This window comes from Cervus elaphus, chromosome 18 (assembly GCF_910594005.1).
Source record: "Cervus elaphus chromosome 18, mCerEla1.1, whole genome shotgun sequence".
NCBI lineage: Eukaryota > Metazoa > Chordata > Mammalia > Artiodactyla > Cervidae > Cervus > Cervus elaphus.
This window is the reverse complement of record NC_057832.1, coordinates 104,980,800-105,006,793: the sequence shown is the minus strand read 5'-3', so window position 1 is coordinate 105,006,793 and position 25,994 is coordinate 104,980,800. Positions and strand designations below refer to the sequence as shown.

Below are 25,994 nucleotides of genomic sequence, written 5' to 3'. Positions count from 1 at the left end.
GCCCCTTCGTCCCTCACCCGGCGCAGCCCCTCGCGGCGCTGGCGCAGAGATGGCGGAGGCCGTGGAGCGCACTGACGAGATGGTCCGCGAGTACCTGCTCTTCCGCGGCTTCACGCACACTCTGCGGCAGCTGGACGCAGAGATCAAGGCGGACAAGGAGAAGGGCTTCCGGGTAAGGGGCTGGCGGGCGCGGCGCAGGCAGAGGCGGCCCCGAGGGAGCCAGGAGCTGGCTCTCCCCCAGCACTGCCCTCCGGGGCGGGAGCGGCGCTGTCACCGCGCCAGGGGGATCATTGACATCAGCGCGTCCGGCACTCGCTTGACAGATGAGGAACTGAGGCCCTGAGAGGGGACGTTACTTGTCTGAAGTTGCCAACGAGTCAGGAGCATCGCCGAGGCTGGAGCCCAGGTGCCCTGACTCCTGGTCCAGGGCTCTGTTCTCTACCCCAGTCTCCCAGCAGGTGCTGGCCAGTCATTGGCTGGATGGCGATGAGGTTTGAGAAGCTATGATTGGATAGACGTTTGGGTTTTGGGACAGAAATATTCTAAAGTCGGCTTCTAGTGGCATTGGGAGCAAAGGGGTCTGCAGCCCATGTGAGCTAGGTTCAGGTATTTGAAATGGCTTTGTCAGTGACCCATTGGCAGTTTTGCTTCATCTCCGAGGAAGACCTTGTTGTACATTTGAAAACATAACTTTGCTCAGACATGATTTTCTGTTGAGTTCTTGGAAGTTATATGTGTGTGATTTGTGTGTATACCTGCTGGCTTCAGTTGGTGTTGGCAGGTGAGTTGAGAGAGGCAGTGAGCTAGCAGCAGGAACACCGGAGGGGAGTTAGGAGACCTGGGTTCTTGTCTTGCCAAAGTTAGTGGCTACTTGGTGGTGGGTAAAGCAAATCATTTCAGCTCTCTGAACCTCAGTGTCCTGGTCTGTAAAATGGGGAGAGGGGAGGTTAGAATGGTATCAGTATTCAAAACATGTTCCGTCTTGTGTCCTCTGATATGAGTGCTCCTCACACACAAGGAGGGGACCTCTTTTGGCTGACACTCTCAGCAGCTGCCAGGGCTTTAGTGGTGCTTAGAGGACTTGAAGGAGACAGTACATCTAACATGAGCCTTGGAATCCTGGAATGGAGGAGGAGCATGGAGATTGTCTCACTCCCTCTTTTTTGCTTTTTGAAATCTTAGGTCACTAAGACCGGAGAGTTGAAGTGACATTGCCAAGGTGGTTGAATAAATTAGAGCCAGGTCCAGGCCCTGGACTCTGTCTGGTTCCTGGGCCAGAGTGCTTTTACAGCTGAAATTTCCATGCCTGCCAAAGGGTAGAAACGCATACCTAACATTAAGAAAAAAACTTGAAACCTATTATGTTACAGTGTTTTGAAAGTTTTATAGATTGCTAACTTAAAGAAAAAAAAAAATCGAAGCATCCAGAAGCTGCAGCAAGAGGAAAAAAAGCTGTACTAACTCTGTGGAGTGAAGAGAGAATTCCCTTTTCCATCACATCTTTCTCTCTCCAGGTGGACAAGATTGTGGACCAACTGCAGCAATTAATGCAGGTGTATGACCTGACTGCTCTTCGGGATTACTGGAACTACCTGGAGCGGCGGCTCTTCAGCCGCTTGGAGGACGTGTACAGACCCACCATCAACAAGCTGAAAACCAGCCTGTTCCGCTTTTATCTCGTCTACACAATCCAGGTGTTTCTGGTTCAGGGATCTCTTGGTGGAGAAAAATCTTTAATCCAGAAATAGATTTTCTTTTAACACCTAGGGACAGCTCTTCTCTGTTACTCTGGGAAAGGGTGGGACAGTCAAGTGCAAATTATTTTTGACTGTTTTCCAATTTTTTTTTTCCCCTTCTCATCTGTAGATCATCTGACTTATCTTCCTCATTCCTATTTCTCCTCTTGTCTTAAACACATTAGCCTGGGTGGTGTTTCGAAGAATATAAGTAGTTGGGTTAAAGTTTGAGTAAAAAGGTTATGACTGACTTGGGGGGGGGAGTAAATCACTTAGATTATTTGAAAATCAACTGGGAATTAATTTTTAGGGTGGCATTTATCACTAGGGCTTTAAACAAACTTCTTTAAAGTTACAAGAAACTTGAGAAAAGAGTGATGATTTCTTTTATAAAGAGTTCATAGATCATGTTTGGTGACTTGCTCAGGAGGCCAGTATTCAGAGGCTCTCTGTGGTGTGGTGGTGAAGAGGCTTACCTCTGGCCTTCTGTCTCTCCCCTTTCTTTGCCGCCGCCTCTGTGTCTTGGCAGACAAACAGAAGTGACAAGGCTCAGGAGTTCTTTGCAAAGCAGGCCTCGGAGCTCCAGAACCAGGCCGAGTGGAAGGATTGGTTTGTCCTGCCCTTCCTGCCATCCCCAGACACCAACCCCACCTTCGCCACCTACTTTTCGCGCCAGTGGGCCGACACCTTCATCGTGTCCCTGCACAACTTCCTGAGTGTCCTCTTTCAGTGCATGCATATCCTCTCAGCGGCTGGGGGGCTGGCGGCCCAGTCTGAGGCCACCTGACCGCGAGATCAGCGGCTGCTGCGCTTAACGCAGTCATAAGATCATGGTCGTGTTGTCACGTGAGGGGGCTGGGCAGACTGTGGTTATTTTGATCTGGGAGGGTGGGAGTTGCAATTCTTAGTTCTGCTGCTGAATAGCTGACATGTGTGGGTGGGGAGACTGTCCTCGCTGTAGGGCGATAGGAGCCCTCGAATAGGCCGGGGTCTCTCCCCGCAAGCACAGCGGAACCGGCCGGCCTCCAGAGCAGCCTCTCTGCGCATGCCCCGTGGCCCCCCAGGCTTTCACTGGACTTTGTTGGGATTAGGTAGCAGGTGAAAACATTTCTAGGGCTGAAACATCCTTCCTGTGATAGTGTCTGGGTCACTGTCTTCACAGTGACCTCAGGGTCCCTCAACTTGTCGGAGGACAAGGCAGCTTTAAGAATAGGTGGAGAGATTTAGGAGAGAGAGAGGACGTAAATAATTTCCAAGCCTACCTTATGTACCCTTTTGTTGTGGAAAGCTGGGGACATTCTCGCTCACTTGTACTTTCTGGCAGGAACTCCCCAGGAGGAGAAGGGGGTCTGGTTTGAATGGGGCTGCCTGGTGAGTCACTGATAAGCTGGGCGTTGTGGAGGCCCACCCACCATCGCCTTTTGGTCTCTGGGAGGACCATCTTCTGGTGGAGGTAGGAAGGGAGCATTTCCTTTTGTGCTGGGGTGAGTGTGAATTACCCAGGTTGGCCCTTTTTCTCCCCCTGCTGCCACTCTTTATCCTGAGGGCTTTCAGACAAAACTTGCAGGGGCTGCAGCCCAGAGGTGGTCAGGGCTTGACCTCGTGGGCCCTCCAGGGAAGCTCGCTTGCCCAACCGTGGCCCTGCCGGCTTAGTGCTTCTCTGGACTGACGCTGTATGAGGTGGCTGGGAAAGACTGACCCTGTGACCTCGTTGGTGCATCCTCCTAGGTGGCTCCTAGGCTGCAGAAAGCTTGCTTCTCAGCCTGAACCTTTGCCAAGGAGAGACTCACCCTGAGGAGGGAAAAGGCGAGCGGCCAGTCCTTCTACCCAGCTGGTAGAGCAGCTGGCCATGTGCCCACAGATCCACTGGCCACTTGGCTGGCTTTTCGCTGAATGTCGCTAAAGCTTAGACTGAGTATGAAGCCTGCAAGATAAACCCTTTACTGCCAGCATTTGGGAGAAAGCGTCAGGTTTGGAGGTATGTCCTCTGTGGGCTAGCCAGGCATGTTGTCAGGTGTCCGTGAGTCTGTCTGAACGAAGTCAGGCCAGACCCAGGGTCAAGGGAGAGACTGTTCATAAAGCTTTGAGGAGCCCACAGCACAGAGTCTTTACTCCGTGTCACATTCAGGGGTGTTGCTGAGGTGTCTAAAGTGTCTGAAATGGCTTTTAATTGTTTTGCAGGCAGGCTTGTTCTTTTTCTTTTAAAACACGTTTATTGAATTGTGTTATTGCAGAGTTTGTGATAGAATACATATTTTAATTGGCAATTTTTCCCCATCTTTATTGGAATATACTTGACAATGAAACATTGTGTGTATGTGTTTGTATATATATATATACACATATATATATATGGTGTAAAACTTAAGGATTTGGTCTATGTACGCATTGTGTCATGACCACCGCAATCAAGTTGATTAAAAGGCAGGCTTATTCTTTAACTCAGTACACCAGTTCCCGTGATCCTGAACTTTGATGCAGAGTGCCAGAGGACCAACCAGGTTCAAGAAGAGAATGAAGTTCTTCGCCAGAAGGTTTGTCTGAATGACGCTTGCTCCTTGGGGAGCAGTTCTGCTTTTCATGTGTGAAGTTAGGCAGTGGCCGTGGAGGGTGAGTCAGTAGAGGACAGCACTGGTCTCAGGTGAGAGTGAGTCACCAGAAAGGCAGTGTTGGGAGCTGTGACAAGCCTTTGAAAACCAGAGGCGAGGTTGACGTTTTATGTCATAGCATGAGCAAGGTAGTAACAGCCGTGAAATTTTAAGAGGAAAATGACTCTACGCATGGATGTCTCCTTGCAGCTAACCTGCTTGTATATCTCCGCTTCCCACTCACCACTCCCAGGCCTTTTCCACCCATCTCCACATCTGTCTTGTTTATAGCCCAGATATGATTTAATTGTTCTCGGCCTGACCAGGTTTTTCTACTTTGGTAAAAGAACAGCTCCTGGGCAGCTCACGTTTGCCTTTCCATTTGCCTGAGCATTTCTCTAACCTTGAAATTGATGCACCATCAGAAAAGGGAGGATTTTTCAGAAAAAGGAAGCTTATAAGCTGTTTCAGTTTGGGGGCGTTTAAGGTTCTTAGGTTTGGGCCTGTGTGTATAATTATCTTCAGGCAAAAGGTAAAAAATGCTGACCTTCATTAAAAAAATTTTTTTTCCATCTGAGTTCCAAAGTCTGGTTTTGTAGATTCCCAAGAGGAAAGCAGGAGTGGGTGGAGCTATTTTTCTCAGTGAATTCAGGAAGAAGCAACTCAAATGATAAAAGGGAAGCAAGTCAAATGATAAAAAGAAAAAAGAAGTAGCTTCCGTATTATCTAACGGTCTTTAGTTTTCTCACCTCTTTGTCGTCAAGTCACAGCAGCCTCACCTATCTTTCCAGCCTGCAGAGGGTGAGATGGGCACCCCGAGGCTGAGGGCGAGTGGCCTTTGAGGCAGTGTGGTTGGGTTTTGGACGTGATGTGTCTGATCTTCCCCAGGGGAGGGAAGGCTAGGTGAGATCCCCGTCTCACTCACCCCCACCTCTACGTAGCTGTTTGCACTACAAGCCGAAATCCACCGACTGAAGAAAGAGGAGCAACAGCCAGAGGAGGAAGAGGCCTTGGTCCAGCACAAATTGCCTCCTTATGTCTCCAACATGGACCGCCTGGGGGACTCGGAACTGTGAGTGTGTGCCGCGCCCCCTCCTCGCTCTGTCCCCAGCGTTCTCCCTCCTGGTGACGCCTCCGAATTGCCAGGAACCTCCTGAGCACCCACTGTTCTAGTCTGAGTTTTCTGAGTCTCTGGGCCTGACCGGAGGCAGGGAAACTACAGGCTCTGCCAGGGGCTGACACATCCAGGTGTGTGCAGCCTGGGTTAATACACACAGCCATCGTCGTGAAGCCCTGGGAAGTTTCTGTGCTCTGCCAGGAGCGCCCCATGGATGCCAAGATTGTCAACACATTTCTCCATAGACGCATGCTCTTGTCTCAGGTTTCGGAGCGGTAGGCAGGTTGGGAGAGAGGTATCTGAGCAGCCTTAAAAAACAGCCATTGAAAGCCAGAGACCCAGATGATGATGATAATAGCAGTGGAAGAGACGCAGGCACCACAGGTCCCAGGATCAGTGGTGAATCAGGATGCAAACCCAGGTAGTCAGACCCCAAACCTGTCTGTGGCCAAGTCCTGCAGCAGATGAAACTGCTCTGGTTTCTGAGCTAGTGCCTGCTGATGGAAGTAAAGTGCAAGCCAAAATTTGAACTTAAAAACTTTCAGTAACTATCTTAAAAAAGGTAAATTTTAATGATATTTATTATTTAGCCCAGGCTTCCCTGGTGGCTCAGATGGTAAAGAATCTGCCTGCAATGTAGGAGAACCCAGGTTTGATCCCTGGGTCAGGAAGGTCCCCTGGAGAGGGGAATGGCCAACCCACTCCAGAATTCTTGCTTGGAGAATTCCGTGGACAGAGGAGTCTGGCCGGCTACAGTCTGTGAGGTCTGACACTCATGTCAGCAGAGTCTGACACTGCTGAGCGACTAACACTTTCAGTTTTATATAGTCCAACTTTTTCAAAGTATCATTTCAACATGCAATGAGTATAAAGTATTCATGAGCTATTTAACAACTCTTTTTCATGCTAAATCTTGAATTCCAGTGTGGATTTTATGCCTGCAGCATTTCTCCACTTCTCCATTTGGACTGACCACATCTCAGGTGCTCAACACCACATGTGGCCAGTGGGCTGTAGACAGCTCTGCTCTGGGCTTTACCGTGGCCCTCAGAGAGCCGCAGCCTTCCTGGTTGTGCCAAGTAGGCTGCGAGCTCCCTTTGTGAAAGGACACCAGTCATCAGGCCGCCTCAAAGCCCAGATGCACAAACCCGGCCACGGCCCTGGTTACTAGCAGCATCCACAGCCCACACAGTGTGCGCCACGGGCTCTCCCAGGCCCCCGTCCAGCGCCGTGACCTGGTGCCGTGTCTGCTTGTCCAGAGCCATGGTGTGCAGCCAGAGGAACGCCTCCCTCTCCCAGTCGCCGCGCGTGGGTTTCCTGTCCTCGCTGCTGCCTCAGAGCAAGAAGAGCCCCTCAAGGTTGTCGCCCGCCCAGGGCCCGGCTCAGACTCAGAGCTCGGCCAAGAAGGAGTCCTTCGGCAGCCAGGTAAGTACAGGTCCAGCCTCCGACACCCCGCTCGTCACCCACGTGGAGACTTGCCCGCCCTCCCCTTGGACCTGCAGGTGGGAGGGTGGATGGTGACAGGAGGAAGTGTGCTCTGAAGGGTCCCTTCCCTTTTCTCATCAATTTCCTCTAACTCATGAGTGCTTATGACTAAAATTTGGTTATTCAAGCATGAGTTCAAGCGATTCTGGACTTTAAAATTTTTGGTGATAGAAAGTAGTGGGTAAAGAGTAAAGTTCTAAATCAGTGTGGTATTTCTTTTACTACAAGTTCTTATTTCCTGATGCTACAAAGGATTTTTGCTATTTTTTTTTTTCTTTCATAAAAGCTTGCAAGAAAATTTCTTTTATGCCAGCATATGTCCAAAACTTGACTAGTTTTCCGAGCGGAGATGATCAGAATTCATTGCTTTCAGAAATGTTGGCCAGAGTGAAGCTTTAACAGACCCAGAGTGATGCTTTATTGCTTGGGTTGGGACTGTTTCCCTCTCGAGATTTTTATTACTTGCAGATACAGTAAGTTGTCATCATCTCTGTCTTCCTCTCCTGCTGCCCTTGGCTTGAGAACAGTTGGAGGTGACACAGCAGTGTGGGGCTGCCTGGGGAGACGGGGGTCTGTCCACGCTGCCACTGGGACGTTGGGGCCTTTAGCACAGCACTTGGATTTCATACTGTTGTTCAAGTGCGGATGCTGAGCAGGACATGCGGGGAGAAAAAGCATGGGCTTCGGACTCAGCCAACTGTACCTTGTTTAGCATCCTTGCTCACATCTCCCCACCCACTTGGCCTGGGAATGATAAAAGCATTTACTCCCTATGGGGAGAGGTGTTTGAGTTGAAATGAGAGCCCATGGTATATGCAGTGCCTGACAGATTATGAGCTCACAATACATTGTAGTTATTGTAGTTGGGGAGGTATTAGCCTGTAATAGATGATGTATGGAGTGCTACATCCCTTGAAATGTACGTGAAATGATGAAATTCAGTTTCATTAACTTGAAAGCATGGAGATGGGGTCTTTGCGCTTTGGCCTGTGGCCATATCTTTACGTGTTCAGGCGCTAAGCTGAGGGTGAAATGTGATTGGAAATGTTTGTGAGGTTCCTATTCAGGAGACCAAGGTAAGAATGTGTAATCTGCAGGCAAATGTTCCTTACTTTACCTTTATTACCTTTACTTTACCTATGTTCAAACAAAGCTTCTGGCTTGTTAACAGAGCAGACATAGCACTCTTCATTTCCTGGGTACAGACGATAAATGCTCTCAATCTAAAAAATCCAGGGGTTGGCTCACTTGTTTTTTTAAATGATATATTTGACTCAGCAGTGATGTTTCAGCTCTAAAAATAACTAGTATATCTGAGTTTCAAGAAAATCAGAGAATTTAGAGTTGGAGGAAGTTTAAAGGTCATCTGGCCCACCCTCCTATTGTCTAGGAGGGTGGGCCAGATGACCTTTAATTTGATTGATTGCCTCCTGTGGTGGGGAGCTCAATGCTTGTGTTGGGGTGGGTGTTGGCCTGTTTGAAAGTTGTTAGTTGAAGCCTCTGTGATTTTCACTCACAGATCTTAGCTTTGCCTTCGAGCTGCATAGAATAAGGCTTCTTTCTGTCTTTTCCATGCTAAACACTATGTTCATTCCTCCCTTTCTGCCCAGCTATTTACCTGTGTGGCATGATTTCTAGACTCCTCACCAACCTGGTTCCCTTCTTTTGGGGGGGGGACATTCTAATTTTTTAACTCCTCTATATGGTTGATGGCCAAATTCGAGTTTACAATTCAGGATGCTCTCTTACCAATACCAAATGCTGTTAGTTATAGGATCACTTCCTGTGATTTTAGTGATATATTGCTTTTAAGTCAATATAAAATGACACTTTTTTTTTTAATAAGCCTGAGTCAGGAAGATCCCCTGGGGAAGGAAATGACAACCCGCTCCAGTACTTTTTTGCCTGGAAAACCCCTTGGACAGAGGAGCCTGGCGGACTACAGTCCATTGGGTGGCAACAGTCAGATATGATGTAGTGACTAAACAACGATTGTAAGCTTCAATTATATCAGCATTTTGCCCGCTTGTGATCGGTCCCTGTAACTGCTGTTAACACTGAAAAGTTCACTACATTATAGATGTAGAGTCTACAGTGATACATTCTCTGTGCTTTCACTATGAACCTGGAGGCAAAATTTTAGAAGTAGCTGTAAAACCACAGTTCCCAAGCTCTTCCGGGCTCTCTGTTATAGAAACCCCCCAGGCACCTCCTCAGCAGGCTCCCCACTGCAGTGTTACCCCACCATCCCCTCCAGTCACAGTTTCACTCCTTCCACACCCACTCAGTCACCTTGGGAGGACGAGGGGGAATTATGGTTATTACAGAGATAACCTTTAATTGACGGTAATGTAAAGAAAGCAAAGCGTCCACAGGCTTGTGTCTTTGTAACTCTTATTAGTATCAAATTATCCTGTAGCTCCCTGACATCGGCAGTAAGAATGCCGCCCCTGGGGCTGTTTCCATGGATCTCAGCAGGATGGGGAAAAGGGAGTCCTCCTCCCCATCTTTCATTCTGTAATTTCTCTGTTACTTGGGCCTGTCTTCTGGGTGGCCTCAGGTGAGGCCAAATTACTGGAACTTGTTTTCTGTTCCATTTGGACGATTGCCTGGTAAGTCTATTCAGGCCACCAAAAATGAATTTAGATCCTTCTCTGGAGTGAGAGGAGAGAAGGTCAGATGATAAAGCATGATAGATGTACCTCTCTTGAACTGTAGGAGACAGGTAGATTATGATAGATTGAGACAATATAATTTGGACTGTTGGAATGTTACATGAATCCAGTAGTTAAGATTTTTATGAAGTTTGCTCTTAAAACAAAATGAAACTTTGAATTACTGGGTGTGTCACAGTGAGTATTTACTTAAGTCATATGCCTTTGTAGCTGGACACAGGTTTACTTTACCTACTTATTTAGGTGTTTGGTGGATAGCTGCATTCATCAGCTTTTAGTGTGCTATTGTTTTTTGTTGATGTTTCCCCTTCTTTTGGATGTCTTGGGGATTCCCTTGTGGTTCAGCTGATGAATCTTAGATACAGTTTAAAGAGAAGTGCTCTCTAAGTAGGATATGCTAGGTCATGTTTAGGTCTATAGCTCTCTTGGTATAAGTTGTCCTATCATTATAAAGATAGTTTTTCTTATTTATATGTTAACACCTGTTTGAATTTTCATTTTGGAGTACTTTCCAGCCTGTAGTACATTGGACAGCTTCCTTGCCATCTTGACTCAAGAAGGAAGCATTGCTTTTGTTCTTCTTAATGTTGTAATATACTTGCTGGGGAAGTGTTGTAAGTGTCTTTTGTGTCAGCTGCAGGAATTTGAAGTCTATCCTAAGCCCCTCTATTCCATCCATTTAGGCCAACTGAATTGGGTCCTCTTAACACCACCTGTTAGAAAGGGAAAAGACAGCATTTATCAGGTGTAGCAGGTGAGTAAGGACAGACAAGCATTCCACCAAGTGCCAGTGCCTGTTCTGCAGCCTCCTCCACCTTTGGCCCCAAAGTGGGATACCCCTGTAGTGTCTGTACTTTCCCTGGACATGCATCAGTAGTAAATGGATGCTTTTCCTGCTTCTTCTCAAGTATCCAGTATAAAGGTTTCTTGGTCAGGCTGATAAGTCTGTCAAACCTGAATCATAGTTGTGCCAGGCTAGTTTGAGACTTCCTTGCTTGCCAGGATCCCACTATTTTGGAAAACTGCTGTCAACCCAGGAAACTGATCTTGCTCTCAGCACTGTTTTCATAGCTAGCTGTGGGGTTCCCATCACCACCTTTGTGGTCCAGAAAACATGGCCTTTACTGCTAGCTATTTTATCTTTTCTATCAGAATGGTAGAGTTTTTGGAGATGTGTTTTGGAATTCATTTCTAATTTTATTTATTTGAGTCCTGGTTTTTTTCTTGGTAAATCAAGCTAACGGTTTGTCTATTTTGTTTGACTTTCAAAAAACCAGCTCCTGGTTTCAATGATCATTTCTTTCTTTTTTTTTTTTTAAAGATTTATTTATTTTTATTTTTGGTTGTGCTGGGCTTCATTGCTGCACATGGGCTTTCTCTAGTTGCAGAGAGTGGAGGCTTCTCTTCTTTCGGGGCATGGGCTCTAGGCTTGTGGGCTTCAGTTGTTGGAGCTCATGGGCTCTACAGTGCAGGCTAAGCAGCTGTGATGCACAGGATTAGTTGCTCCGTGGCATGTGGGATTTTCCTGGACCCAGGATTGATCCCATGTCCCCTGTATTGGCAGGCAGAGTCTTAACCACTAGACCACCAGGGAAGCCCTCTATTGACTTGTTAATCTATTTCATTGTTTTCCTTTCTGATCATTGTTATTTCTTTCCTTCTATTAACTTTGGGCTTTGTGTATTCTTCTTTTTCTAGTTTCTTGAGGTGTACAATTAAGTTGTTTACTTGAAATCTTTCTTTCTTCTTAATGCAGGTGTTTATAATTAGAAACTTCCCTTTTAGAATCAGTTTTGCATAGGTTTTGGTATATTGTGTTTCCATTTTTACTTGTCTCAAGATACTTTTTGATTTATCTTTTGGTTTCTTCTGTGACTCATTGGTTGTTCAGTCTCCATATATTTATGAACTTTTTAGTTTTATTCTTAAAATTGACTTCTAGTTTCATCTATTGTGATACTTGCTATGACTTTAATCTCCTTACATTTATTAAGGCTTACGTTTATTAATATATGATCTATTCTGGAGAATGTTACATGTGTGCTTGAGGGTGGTATGTTCTATAAATGTCTATTAAGTTCACTGGGTCTAATGTGCAGTTTAAGGCCAGTTTGTCCCTAGTGATTTTCTGTCTGGATGATCTCTTCATTGGTGAAAAGTAGGATATTGAAGTCCTCTACTATTATTGTATTGCTGCCTATTTCTCCCTTCAAGTCAGTTAATAGTTGCTGTATATATGAGGTGCTCTGATGTCAGGTGCATAAATATTTGCAAATATTATGTCCTCTTGTTGAAATAACCCTTTTATCATTATAAAATGGCCTTCTTTATCTCTTATTTCAGTCTTTGGCCTAAAGTCTCTTGTCTGATATAGTATAGCCTATGGGGGTTTTCCAGGTGGCACAGTGATAAAGAATCTGCCTTTAATTGACCATTCTAGAGAAACTATCTGTGACAAATACCTCCAGGTACCACTGGAGGTCGCTTCAGTCAGAAAAACAAAAATAACCAATCCTGTCAGCCACAGTTAGGCTCCAGATAAACTAATAGGCTTTAAAATTTCCTTTCTTAACTGTTCATATGACCTCAGGGTCCCAGGGAATCTATGTCAATCATTTAAAGACCTCAGGGTCCCAGGGAATCTATGTCAATCATTTAAAGTTGTTTAGTGTTAACATAAAATATAACAAGTAGAAGAACTAAAAGGCCACATGTAGACTTTGGTTGAATTTATTCTCTTTACTTAGGACTTGTGTACAAATGATTTGTGAGTAGGTTGGTCTCAAACTGAGTGGCTATTGGTATCTATATCCCTTTGCTAAGAGTGTAAAAAAAAAAAAAAGGAGGGGGGGTAGGAGTGTGACCATCACAATTTGTGGGAATAAGATTAGAAAAAGAGAACCCAGCCAGATCATCTGGAAAGGTGATGAGGTGGCAGCTCCTTTTTAAAAAGCTCTAGATTAGAAATCTTCAGTCTCATGGGAGTGGGGTGGGGGTTATGTACTCAGTCATGCCCAACTCTTTGTGGCCTCATGACTGCAGCTCGCCAGACTCCTCTGTCCATGGGATTCTCCAGGCAAGAATACTAGAGTGGGTGCCTGACCCAGGGATTGAACCCATGTCTCTTGTGTCTCTAGTATTGGCAGGCAGTTTCTTTACCACGATTGCTACTTGGGAAGCCCTGGTTAGTTGCTTAGTTGTGTCTGACTCTTTGTGATCCCATGGACTAGAATTCTCCAGACAAGAATACTGGAGTGGGTAGCCATTTCCTTCTCCAGGGGATCTTCCTGACCCAAGGATTGAACCTGAGTCTCCTGCATTGCAGGCAGATTCTTTACTGTCTGAGTCACCAAAAAAGCCTGGGGTAGGAATTACTGAGTTCATTTGCTGTAACGTTGGTTGACTTTATCTCTTGTTGCTATGAAAAGGAGCCAGAAGATGCCAGTTTCTCTCTTGTCCAGTTTATCCTGCCCCAAAGTCCTCGAGTTTCCAACTATTTCTGTTAAAAGACTTTCTGGTTGCCCAATAATCATTTCCAAATACCTCAATATTTGTTAACTTTGACTGGCTTAGTCATGCACTTGGCCCAAAACAAGAGAGGGTATTGTGTGTCTTTTTCCCTTGTAGAGGGGTAATTATATTTTGCATAATTTTTTTTCCCTCTCTGTTGCCCAAACACATTGTTGCTTTTAAATATAACACCAGAGTAGGGCCTGATCTGTCTCATAATTGTTGCTTCGCTAAGTGCTAAATAAACTAAATAAAGTTAACTGTTGCTGAATAGATCAGGAGGATATGTGTGTATCTACCTCCAGGCAGTAGATGTGGCAGGCAGAGAAGTGCTGGGGAGTTGTCCTCTCAGGATGGGGGAGTGGAGAACAGGAAAGAGGAGGTACAGACTGCTGGTGTTTTGCCCTTGACCTTGCTCATGGGCTGAGATAATAATATGTTTTTTAAAAAAAAATTTTTTTAATTTAGATTTGGCTGTGCTGGGTCTTTGTTGCTGTGTGGGCTTTTCTCTAGTTGCAGAGAGCGGGAGCGACTGTCCAATTGCAGGGCACTGGCTTCTCATGGTGGCTTCCCTTGTTGCGGAGCATGGGCTCCAGAGCGTGTGGGCTTCAGTCCTTGCAGCTCCCGGGCTCTAGAGCGCAGGCTCAGTAGCTGTGGCACACGGACTTAGATGCTCCCCAGCATGTGGGATCCTTCCGGACCAGGGATCACACCCGTGTCTCCTGCATTGGCAGGCGGATTCTTTACCACTGTAATGGCAGGGAAGCCCGAGGTAGTAACTCTCAGCCTGGACAGGGGGGAGCCTTACTCAGCACTAAAGGTAGAGTCCCTTCCTTGGCTCCTGCTCCCCTCCTTGCCCGGCCCCACGTGGGACAACACGTTTCACAGCCTGGTGTCTCGTCCTCCAGACCGCCAAGGGCAGGGAGCTGGCCGGCACGCCCAAGGACGGGAAAAGCCTCTTCGGCGGGCTGACCCCGGGGGAGTCCAGCTGGTCGCAGCACCGGCAGCGGCGCCTGCAGGACCACGGCAAGGAACGGAAGGAGCTCCTCTCCATGACTCTGCAGGTGCGGCTTGGCCTCAGTGTCTCGCGAACGCCCGCGGGGACACCCCACAGGCCCGCCTCCATGGTGGACAGCCGTGGGATACGGTGGGGGGATAGGGGTCGTGCAGGGCCTGCTCTTACCTCTCTTGATTTCTTTCGCTACGCCTTGTGTGGTTTTGCCTAACTGGCTTTAACCGCTTGCAACTTTGGTTGTTTCATTCCAGAATAATCTGGCTTTCCAGGGATCCCTTTTCCCGGTGTAGCGTTGCCCTAAACAGGGGCCATAAAATGCTGACCTCTGAAGATGTTCCCCGAAGATGAGCTCTGTGAACAGTTGGTTTGGGACCGCTGCATGCTCTGTCCTCCGCTGAGTTTAACTGTGCCTTAGTGTGCGCATGTCACGGGTGCTCGGAGTCGGGGGAGAGGGTGCCCTTGGTGTAACCCAGCATCGCGCAGACCTGCTAAGTCACGGGCCTTTTCTTCTGCACGCCCTGCTGGAGTCGCTGCCCAGAGGGCCATGTGCCCACACAGCGGCCGTGTGGCGGCCCCGGCCCTTGCCAGGCTGGTTCAGAGACACTTCTCACCAGTGAATATGGGTTGTGGTTTTCCCTTCCTGGTGGTATAAGCTGCTGCTGCTTCAGTGAAATATTCGGGATTGAAGGCAAAGCCCCAGGGGATTTACTGCCTTAAGTCACCTTGTTGACTGTTTATCTCCTAATCCAGGCTACTTGTCTGTTTTAAAGGCATTTTGGGGGTTAGCAGCCCTGAACGTGTTCTGGTCCGATGGCATAGAGCCTTACAGCTCACATCTCGGATCCTTCTGGGCTATAGAATTAGAGGTATAATCCTATACCTCTAGAGCTCAGCCACTCCTGAAAGCACCTCTGAGCTCCAAGGTCTCTGTTCCTTTATTTTGTTACATTTTATTTTTTCTGTAAAACTGCTCTTTCTGGGTCTCTGAGGAGTGCTTCCAGGAGTCTCCAGAACCAGGGGGGTGGTAGAGAGCACCCTGGCTGAGGCTCCATGGCCTGGGTTATGTCTGGGTGAGCAGGTGGTAGTCGTGGTGGCCAGCGCCCAGGGCCCCCGAGAGGCAGAGACGGACAGCAGCCCCCTGGGTGGCAGTGTGTGTGGGTGCCATTTGGTGCCCTGCCTTGCGCTAGCTTAGCTGCTGTCCTCGGACCTAGCCCATCACCCCAGTCTCCCAGGAGGAGGTGCTGGTGGGCGGCCAGGCTTACCTCGGACGGACCTGGCTTCACATCGGCGTCTCGCCCCCGGGGCCAGCTCTTGATCCTAGGCAAGGTTACTTAACTTCAGCTTTCAGTCTTAGTTTCCACAGCTGTAAAATGGGGTTAGTAACAGGATCACAGATGGTTGAGGGAGCATTACATGAGACAGTCCATCATGTTCACAGTGTCTGGCGTGCAGTGGGCAGTCCCTCCCTCACTGATTCTTGTTATCACTGGCCTGGTCTGTTAGGGTTGTGCGTGTCCTGGGTCTCGTCAACTGGGACCGGGAGTCCGTGGCCCACACTTCCTTCCTCATGGTCTCTAGGTTGGGGCTGCCAGTGAAGCAGGCTGTTGGAGTTCAGAGTTCTTTCTTTAAGACCCCATGACCACCAAGATCCTCCCCCGAGGGCTGTGGCCTGGCATCCTAGACACCCCCAGCCTGTCCCCAGACATAGGGAGCAGCCGGGCCCAGCGCCGACCCCTCAGCGCTGACTTGTGCCTGCTTTGCTTGGCGCAGGGTGCGGAGAAGAAGCCCGAAGCTGGTGGCCCAGAGGCAGAGCCCTGCCCGGAGCTCCACGTGGAGGCGCTGGAGACGCTGACGCGGGTGCCCACGGCAGGCCCTGAGGGTGGGGGGGTCCGCCCCGAGCAGCCGTTCATCGTGCTGGGCCAGGAGGAGTATGGGGAGCACCACTCTTCCATCATGCACTGCAGGTGGGTGCTGACCGCCGGGGTGGGGCCTTGGGGGAAAAAGGGGTGGGCTCCCTGGGAAGCCTGTGGTCTCGGGCTGTGCGTTTAAAGGCCTGGCAAGTAGGACGATGAGGGATAACAGAGATGCAGGTGGTGGGATAGCCCCAAGGGACCGTGAACTGTCAGAGGAAGGCTGGACAGCTGCCACTGGGGCTGTTGTTGGTCAAGTCAGCTCCTCCACTCCTTCTGATCCTGGAGAGTAACGTCCAGAGGGTAGGTGATGCCCACTGGGCCCAGCACGTAATGGATGCTTTGTGAGTAGTTCTCAGATAGATGAATGAATGAATATTTCTAGAAGTAGTCCACACCCGTCCTTGGAGCGTGGGCATCTTTCAGCAGGAGAGTCAGAAAAGGCAGTCCTCTGGGCCTGGGCTGAGGAGGATGGCGGACTCAGGCAGGGATGCTAATGGTATGCCTCTCTGTCTCATCTCAGGGTGGACTGTTCGGGGAGAAGGGTCGCCAGCTTGGACGTGGACGGGGTCATCAAAGTGTGGTCCTTCAACCCCATCATGCAGACCAAGGCATCCTCTATCTCCAAGTCACCGCTGCTCTCTTTAGAGTGGGCCACCAAGCGGGACAGGCTGGTGAGTGGTCTTGCCCATGGTTGGACCTGTGGTCTTAAGTGAGGACCTCCCAGGGTTCTCCCCTGCTGCTCCAGCACCACAGGCTTGGTTGGGACCCCAGGCCAAACCCCTCCCCTCTCTTCTCACTCGAGCACCGCACCTCCAGGACTGTCCTGAAGGCAAGGATGGCCTCCTCTATTTTTCCCGGAGGCCTTTATAGGCCCAGAGCCAGAGCTGTGCCCAGGACATGCAAATGGGGCTATCACCCAGACCCATGACCAGCTGAGGCCTCTGCCCATGGAGGTGGTGGTGGGCCAGGAGCCAGAGGACAGGACCGGGGCAGCTGGCATTGAAACTGGAAGATGGGGGGGTTGGAGGGCAGAGGGTCTCCTTTCCAGTTCTGCCTGTGGTGATGTCTACCTCCTATTCCACAGATTCCTTCAAGGTCAGCTCTAGTGTCTTTAATTTTTAAAAGAGGTCCGTTTTATCCGGTTTCCCCTGTCCTACCTGCGGGAGTGGGGGTGGGTCACCCCACAGCCTGCGCTCCCCCTCACAGGGGTGGGCCTTGCCCTCCTGTGAGCCTCTCTGAGCAGGCCTGACCCTGAGCTGTCCCTCTCCTTCCAGCTGTTGCTGGGCAGCGGTGTGGGGACCGTGCGCCTCTACGACACGGAAGCCAAGAAGAACCTCTGTGAAATCAACATCAATGATGATATGCCCAGGTGAGCCAGATGCCACTCCCCCTGTCACTGTGCCTGGTGGGCCGGCCTTGGCCTTGGCCGAGCCTCCGAGCCCAGCTCCCCCTTCCTTTGCGGGTGGGCAGAGTGCTGGGCTGCCCCCACTGCTGACACCCTCTATGTGTTGCAGGATCCTGTCTCTCGCGTGCAGCCCCAGCGGGGCGTCTTTTGTCTGCTCGGCTGCAGCTTCGAGCCTCACTGCCCATGTGGACGTGTTGGCACCAGACATCGGCGGCAGGGGCACCAACCAGGTGCCGGGCAGGCTGCTGCTCTGGGACACGAAGACCATGAAGCAGCAGGTGGGAGTTCCCCATGGTGCCCGGGGCTGGGCACCCTCCCGGGCGGGGAGCACTCGAGTTACACCGTCCGCTGTTTCTTTGGTCTCTTCCCTCTTTGCTTTGGGCTCCTCACATTTTGATTTGTGAGATTTCAGAGTGTGTTGAAAAGTAGTAATACTCCAGCGGGGCAGATTGCTGGCAGCTGAAGTCGTTCAGAAGGTGCGACAAACTTAGAATTCACACAATGCCTTCTAGTGGGCCCTTTTGGCTTATTGAAAAATTTAAACATTTTTTTAATATTTAAAACTTTTTTTTAGTAGCTTTGAAAGTGAAAGTCGCTCAGTTGTGTGCAACTCTTTGGGACCCTATGGACAGTCCATGGAATTCTCTAGGCCAGAATACTGGAGTGGGTAGCCTTTCCCTTCCCCAGGGGATCTTCCCAACCCAGGGATCGAACCCAGGTCTTCCACATTGCAGGCGGATTGTTTACCAGCTGAGCCACAAGGGAAGCCCAAAAGCCTATAGCACCCAGTATTCCCAGGCGGTCTCCCATCCAAGTACTAACCAGCCGTGACCCTGCTTAGCTTCTGAGATCAGACGAGATCGGGCACATTCAGAGTCGTATGGCCATAGAAAGGGTGGTATGAGTAGTTTTAGGCTCACAGTAAAACAGAGAGGAAGTTTCAAAGATTTCCCCATGCACACTGTCCCCACATGTGCCCAGCCTCCCCTGCTACCAACTTCCCTCACTGGAGTAGCACACTCGTTACAATCGATGCACCTACACGGACACATTGTAATCACCACAGGTCCACAGCTGACATCAAGGTTCACTCTTGGTGTTGTGTGTTCTGTGGGCTTGGACAGATGGGTAATGACATGTACCCTCCTGCCCCATTCCATCCAGCAGACATCTGTACATCTGTCCTCTGGCATCTTGTAGGTGTTGTACCTTATCCCACCCAGTCTGATCAGGTCCTTTTTAATCTTGTTATTTCCGCCTGCAATGCAGGAGACCCTGGTTCGATTCCTGGGGCGGGAAGATCCCCTGGAGGAGGGCATGGCAACTCACTCCAGTATTCTTGCCTGGAGAATCCCCATGGACAGAGGAGCCTGGAGGGCTACAGTCCATCAGGTCGCAAAGAGTCAGACACAACTGAATGACTAGGCACATTTTCTGCTGAGGGCCTTTCTTGGGATTTTTAATTTTATGTTTACTTGTTATTTTCCAATTTTTTCATTGAGTATTGAATCCATAGAAGAGAATACTGAAATCACAGGTGTTTGGAGTAAAGAGAAGACTGTAAAACGAGCACCTGTCTACTGTCACGGTTTAAAAGTGGGACACTGCTGATCCTTCTGTGCTCTGATGTGTCACTCCTCAATCTCGGGCTGCTTCCCCCTTTCAGACAGGACCTGTCTTGGGATTGGTTTCTAATTGTCTTACATTTTAAACGTGGTTTATCCTTTTTACAGCTCCAGTTCTGCTTAGATCCGGAGCCCATTGCCATCAACTGCACCGCCTTCAACCACAATGGGAACCTGCTGGTCACGGGGGCGGCTGACGGCGTCATCCGGCTGTTTGGTAAGAGAGTGTGCTCACGGCAGTCCTGGTCCCCTCCTCCATCGGCCCAGAGAAGAGAGTTGGGTTTTTGCCAGTGGGACTAGAGGCTACTGTGGAAATTCAAGATTCTCCTAAGAGAACTTAACTTTGGTCAGCGTCTGCTTCAGGGCCGCCCTAATTACCTTGTTCCTGATCTGAGCCAGTGGACATGGGAGGGATGGGGCTTAGCAGTCCTTCAGTCCTGAGCTCTTGGATCTGAGTCCTCACGGCCCAAGTGAGATCCAGGAGTGATGCTGTCCTGTCCTCTTGGTGGGGCCATTTCATAGTCCCTGTGAGAGCAATAGGAGGGTGGGCTTCAGAGTCAGCAGCATGCTCTTTAAAGCTCCTCATGCAGGCCGGTCCCAGGAGACCGGAGCCAGCGCAGAGGCACCACTGGGGACTGTATCTTTAACTGATCTCCAGGGCGCCCTGGTAGGAAGTTACAGTCCCTTCCTGGGAAGGACTTCTGTGTCCTCCTAGACTTATAGACTCCACCCCAGGATTCCTGAACCTCACCTTTGACCAGTGAGAGAAGCTTTCATTTAAGACAGGTTAACAGAAGACTAGGCACGGTGGAGGAGAGAACTAGTGAACTGAAACACCCCGTGCAGGCTCTTCACTGCGGTCAGCTCTGTGACTCCTGTTGGGTCCAGGGGGTCCTCTGCCTGCAGAACGGCTCCTGCCCACCAGGCACAGGGAGGGTGAGGTGCCTCTGCCTGCGGGCAGGTGGACCCCAGGGCCCGGGTGGGAACCCTAGCGACGTCTCGTTGGCTCAGACATGCAGCAGCACGAGTGTGCGATGAGCTGGAAGGCCCACTGTGGGGAGGTCTACTCCGTGGAGTTCAGCTACGATGAGAACACGGTGTACAGCATCGGTGAGGACGGGAAGGTAAGTGGGAGCGGGCTTTGGTCCGGAAGCTCCCTTCCCCTGGCTTAGTAGGCATCTGAGATTCTAGAGGGCCCCGCAATAGAACAGTGGACCGTGTTCAGTCCTGACCATACCTTTCACCAGCTCTGTGACCTGGGCCTCTCTCTGCTCAGCTTTGTCTTCTGTAAAACAGATGAAAATAGTAACTGGTCTCATATAGGACCTTTGTGAGGTCCCACTGAATATGAGTTCAGTGGGAGTCAACTGTTAGGAAAGGGGAAGACCCACATCCTTTCTCCTGATTGTAGCAGAAAGGATGCATCTCCCTGATCCACCCTGCTCATGGGTCCCAGTGTGGCCAGGGTGTACTTGAGTGAGTTTGGTCACCGGGTAATCACAGCATGGGTGGGTAGAACTTTCTAGGCCGGGGGGCTGGAGACAGCTGTGCCCAGAGTCAAGAAACATAAAAAGCGAGCTGGGGAAGAAGGTAAAAATAAGCGTCCCCTTTTAGTCTCCCTGGAAGAATTCGTTAGGATCTCTGGGAAGGGAGCTGGGGCAGGCAGAGCTGGGATAAGGTCTCACTTTTCGTGTGTCCCCTCCTGGGCCTTTGGGATTGTATCCTGTCCACCTCTCTTATCCAGTGAAGATAGCTGTTACAAAGTGAATTCTTCACTTGAAAACTCTTGAGAAGGGATTTTTAAATCAGAGCTTGACTCGCTGTTCATCTGAGTAGAGTTCTCAGTCGGGAGGAGGTCACAGCAGGCAGCCTGGCCCTGAAGCAGGCCGAAGGGTGTTTGCAGTACAGCCCCCGAGCTCAGCTTGTGCTCCACCACCCGTGTTCCATCGGCTGCGCTGCTGAGGAACCGGAAGTGTATTTGGAATTTAAGAAAAACCTAGCTGGGTTCTAACCTCATGAATAATACAGTTACAACAACTGTACAACAACTGTTGTATACAACAGTTGTTGTATACAACAACCTTATACAACTGTTATACAACAATTGTATAACAGTCGCTGGAGCATTGCCCCAGCTTGAGCGATGGGAGTCCAGGCCGGTGCCTACACTCTGCTGCTCCTGGAGTCAGGCCAGAGAGAAAGTTCTGACCTGGACATGATATGTCTAGATTTTCTTTCCTTCAAAATAAAAAAAAAAGCTTACATTGTGTCGGGAGGCAATGGGACTGGCTGGTCATCTCCCTACCTTTTTTGGGGCCCACGGACCCCCCCCACTTCCTGGGGGCCGCCTCACTGCTCCCCGCACCCCGTCCCCCGGGCCCCGGGCCCTGACCACCCCGCTGAGAGCGCTGCGCTCATGCTTTTTGGCTGCAGTTCATCCAGTGGAACATCCACAAGAGTGGCCTGAAGGTGTCCGAGTACGGCCTGCCCGCCGACGCCACGGGCCCCTTCGTGCTGTCCGGTTACAGCGGCTACAAGCAGGTCCAGGTGCCCCGGGGCCGACTCTTCGCTTTTGACTCGGAGGGCAATTACATGCTGACGTGTTCTGCCACGGGGGGCGTCATCTACAAGGTACCTGGGGGCCTGCTGGGTGGCAGGGAGGTTCCTCCCCAGAGGTCTGGGCCTGGTTGAGCTCAAGCCCCCGTCCCTGCCTGGTGGCCATGGAGACGCCTCTGGCCGGGGATGGACACCGTCTAGGCCTCCCGGCTGCAGGCTGGCTCGGGGGAAACTGGGGGGACGGAAACCCTGAGGGTGACCTGCCTGTCCTCCTCTCTGCTCACCTGTCCCTGTCCCTTCACGAGACTCTGCCCCTTTTCTGCCTGCTTCCTTGGGAATAATAACAATTATAGAACATCGAGAGCTAGGGAGATGTTGGTTTGGGTGAGTGCCCAGGTGGTCTGTTCCAGTTACTCTAATCTGGCGTAGATTTATTGTTTTATGAGATGTCCTGTGGGTCAAGGACATTACCAGCCATGGCTGGGACAGAAATTCAGGGGTGTGATGTGTCACGTGGCAAGTAAGTTGTCCACTCTGTTCTGTCCCTCAGTCGATCTGCTTGTCTTAATTGTCTCGTCACAGCCTCTCTGGTTCATGTACCTTGTTTGTGTATATAGTCGAGTGAAATTCTAAACCTCTCCATCTGGACTCATCTTACCAAGCAGACGGGGGCGATGAGGCTTTGTGTTGTGGCCTGAGCGTGTAGTTCCAGTTCCACATGAATGCGGTGGTGCTTTGTCTATGGGCAGAAGGAGTCACAGAGTGGGATGCTCTCTCCCGAGGGCTCACTGTCCACGGGCAGCTGTGCCCTGGGGGGCAGCCGTGGGTGGGTGTGGCCGTGGCCTCGGGCAGTGTACACCGGAGACAGTGTGGCCCCTCTCCTGGTGCTAACACTCAAGTGAGAATGAGACGCAAGCATCAGCAGTGGGGGCAGTACAGAGCTGAGGGCTCAGAGGGGAGGAAGCCAGATGGGAACCCAGTCCCTGGGGAGGACTGGGAAAGGGATGCTCGTCTGTGGAGTCACGGCCTTTGGAGGAGGAGGAAGGTGGGCCTTGGGGTCCCACGGGGCAGCGGGGAGCAAGGGGTGAGGGGGAAGGGACTGTGGAAGTGGGAAGTCAGGAGCCTTCTGGACCTGAAGAGTGGTGCCAGGGAGCCTGGGTTTACTCTCACCAAGGCTCCTCTTCCCTGTAGATGATGACGACTCGGGTGGCTCTTGCCCTCCCCTTAGAAATTAATTCCAATTTGTGTTTACTTATTTATTTGTTTCAGTGGATATTTTAATAAAAATCTTTTTTAAGCTTTACTGAGCTACAGTTGATAAATAACTTAATAAACTATATGTTTAAGGTGTACAGTGTGATGCTGTCATATAGAGTTCCATAATTTCTTGTAATTGTTATTGGGAGATACTGTAAAGAGCTTTCTGTTTAAAGCCTAATTTTATTTCATTATTTAAAGACTTGGTTGAGTTCCAGGTGGGCTCTCCTTTTGCTCTCTGTATGTATGTATATTATTTTATTTTTGATCCTGTAGGCTTTGTCACTTATCCTGATCAGTTCAGATCAGTTTGTAGTCAGACTTGCTCTTAAACCAATATAAGAGTTGAAAGTTTCCCCCCCATATCCTTTAAAAATGTCAGTTCAGTTGCTCAGTCGTGTCTGACTCTTTGTGACCCCATGGACTGCAGCACGCCAGGCTTCCCTGTCCATCATCAACTCCTGGAGCTTGCTCAAACTCGTGTCCATCGAATTGGTGATGCCATCCAACCATCTCATCCTCTGTCATCCCCTTTTCCTCCTGCCTTCAATATTTCCCAGCATCAGGGTCTTTTCAGACGCCCACAGCAGGTTAAAGGTGGCAGAGAGAATTCTGCCTCTTAGAGAATGTTAGGGACTTATTTTCCACTTTGGTTGAAGGAGTAACTGTAGTCAGGAAATTGAAGGTATCGCTGGTCCAAGTGGCGAACATGAGACTTTCTGGCCGGAGGGATATGTGTGCCTGGGCATGTCCTGGGCTTGGGGTGGCAGCCCCCGGGCTCAAGGCAGTTTGGCCCCCGGAAGTGAATAAACTGCATGTGTTTGTGAGCAGTGCCTGATGATGTTGCCTCCTGTCCCCTTGCAGCTGGGTGGGGACGACAAGGTTCTGGAGAGCTGTGTGAGCCTGGGCGGCCACCGCGCCCCTGTGGTCACCGTGGACTGGAGCACAGCCATGGACTGCGGGACCTGCCTCACTGCCTCCATGGACGGCAAGATCAAGCTGACCACCCTCCTGGCCCATAAAGTCTGAAGGGACCCGCCCTGAGGGTCACCCACAGAAGCAGTATTATCCTAGGATGCGGGCAGAGAAGACACAGGAGAACAGGAAGCTCCCCTCGCGGCCCCCTGCCGGGTGGGCAGTCTTCAGGGAGAGGTTGCCTGGAGTGCTTGGGCACTGTCCAGATACCCAACTGGAACGGGAGCCACGTGCAGTGGCGGCACATGCTCCCCAGACATGGGCTCGCTGGGTCTGCCAGGAGCGGGCTCCAGATGGCAGGGGAAAGCTCAGGAAGAAGAAGCGCTGTGGTGGCTGCTCTGTTGGCCCAGAGGAGATTGGAAGTATTTTGTATATATTTGCTCAGTTTTCTTTTTTAAAAAAAGAATACTCTTGTGGTCACCGGGCCTCTCTTTCTGGAATGTGTGTGTGCAGCAGTGTGTCTGCCTTCGCCCTTTTCCCTGGTGACAGTCATGGCGAGCCCGGGCCCCGTGCCCCAGCTCTGACCTCACCAGCCATGGGGCTGACCTTTATCAGAGAGTTGCTCTTGCTTCGCCATAGAAGTAGAACATCTTTTCTCTACCGTTCCATTGGCCAACCAAGGTCTGTGCCATTCCTTGGTCTCTGGACTCGTGTCAAGGAGGCTTTGGGCTTCCCTTGTGGCTCAGCTGGTGAAGAATCCGCTTGCAATGCGGGAGACCTGGGTTCGATCCCTGGGTTGGGAAGATCCCCTGGGGAAGGGAAAGGCTCCCTACTCCAGTATTCTGGCCTGGAAAATTCCATGGACTGTATAGACCATGGGGTCCCAGAGAATTGGACATGACTCAGCGACTTTCACTTTCAAGGAGGCTATAGTGTCTCTTCTTTTCCCTGAGAGTTGGCAGCTTTTGTTCCAGAAGCTTCTCGGCACAAGGGCAGGGTCTGAGGTGTCTGCCCCTTCCATCTATGTGACGGTGGTTTCCTGGGACCTGTCAGGGGGCTCCTCCTGTTCTGTGAACTTTGCATCCTTGAGTTTGAGCAGAGCCAGCCACCAGCGCCCTCTGCTGGTGAGTGGCCAGAGGACAGGAGCAAGTCGGCCAAGAGGTGGCCTGGAACCTAGGGTCTCGCCATCGGGGTGTGTCTACAGCCTGGCCCTCTGCTTCCTGGCTGGGTGGGACCTTGAAAAGGCAGATGCCCTCACAGGGTGGAGAAGCACGAGAGGATGACTGCCTTCTCCTGCTTGCATTTTCCATCTGAGGCGCTGGGGTTTCAGGCCCGGACCTCGGTCTCCGACCCTTGACAGGACAGCCTTGTCACCAGGCTCTGCTCAGAATAGTTGTTGCAGAGGCTCTCTGGGCTCCAACCCAGATCTGGGGTGCAGGCCTGGTGAGGGGGTGCTCCAAGTTACCTCCTTTTGGAAAATCATGAAACGATGGGTATTAAAACTTTGGCTGTGATCTACTGGGAGTTGGTGGGAAAGCAGGGAGGCTCGATTGTGAGAAAACATGAGAGACTTAGTGATAAGTAGTTACTTAAACATTTTTACCCATTTCCACCTGGTAGTCTTCCTTCAAATGAATAATCACAAGACTTTTCCACCTATAATTGTCCCCAGTTTCTGCACTGAAGCAACAACCTTATTTCTCTCCCCCAGGGATTCTGTGGGCCATTTAAAGAGTGGTCATGTGTTTCATTTGGATGAGAGAATTCACGATTTAACTTTCCCTCTCTCCATCTCGAAGTTTCTGTCTTAATGCCCATTGAGGGCATATGGACATCTTCTCCATACATATGGTTTCCGCAGCTCGCCAAAATGTCTTTAAGGTTTGTAGAAAAACAGCACTTGAAAAGCTGTCTCTTTTCTCATTTCCTTTATGCTCCGTCCCCCTCTTGTTTTGAGCTCTGTTCACAGCTGATGTGACCGAGGCTCCACCAGGAGGGATGGGGCAGGGGATTTCCACATCACTTTGAAGCTGCCTAAAAACACAAAACCAAAACAACAATAGCCTCTGACCTTTTGAAATTAGCAGGTACAATACGTGCTGCGGGCCACCCTGCCCCTCCTGGCCTGTCTCTCTCCGACCCCCACCCCATCCTAAGTGCCTGTCAGCGTGCCTTCTTCCTGGGGTTCCTCCTTGTC

At 50.2% G+C, this 25,994-nt stretch overlaps 1 protein-coding gene and 1 pseudogene across 4 annotated transcripts; one reads left to right on the top strand and one right to left on the bottom strand.

Annotated features, from left to right (window-relative positions):
* WDR91 (WD repeat domain 91) lies at window positions 1-24,277 on the top strand. 4 transcript variants are annotated; one of them, XM_043872566.1, is made up of 15 exons: window positions 1-172; window positions 1,515-1,694; window positions 2,266-2,473; window positions 4,191-4,270; window positions 5,266-5,396; window positions 6,701-6,866; window positions 14,020-14,175; window positions 15,897-16,090; window positions 16,560-16,710; window positions 17,314-17,408; window positions 17,554-17,722; window positions 19,178-19,286; window positions 20,081-20,193; window positions 21,503-21,700; window positions 23,747-24,277. In XM_043872566.1, exons 1-15 carry the CDS (start codon window positions 50-52, stop codon window positions 23,909-23,911), a joined length of 2,238 nt encoding a protein of 745 aa, XP_043728501.1. In that variant the 5' UTR covers window positions 1-49; the 3' UTR covers window positions 23,912-24,277. The 4 variants fall into 4 exon arrangements, with proteins under 4 accessions (XP_043728501.1, XP_043728500.1, XP_043728502.1 ...); XM_043872565.1 differs by having other exon boundaries at window positions 2-172; window positions 4,188-4,270; XM_043872567.1 differs by lacking the exon at window positions 1-172 and adding an exon at window positions 354-491 and having other exon boundaries at window positions 4,188-4,270.
* On the bottom strand, window positions 18,218-18,336 carry LOC122675030 (annotated as a pseudogene).
* Window positions 24,278-25,994: the final 1,717 nt, after the last annotated feature.

Bases quoted from the DNA above. Each gene is read 5' to 3' on its own strand.
- WDR91 (XM_043872565.1), top strand. From the start codon at position 50: ATGGCGGAGGCCGTGGAGCGCACTGACGAGATGGTCCGCGAGTACCTG. The intron at 173-1,514 runs GTAAGGGGCTGG...TTCTCTCTCCAG, and splicing joins ACAAGGAGAAGGGCTTCCGG to GTGGACAAGATTGTGGACCA. The intron at 5,397-6,700 runs GTGAGTGTGTGC...CTGCTTGTCCAG, and splicing joins CGCCTGGGGGACTCGGAACT to AGCCATGGTGTGCAGCCAGA.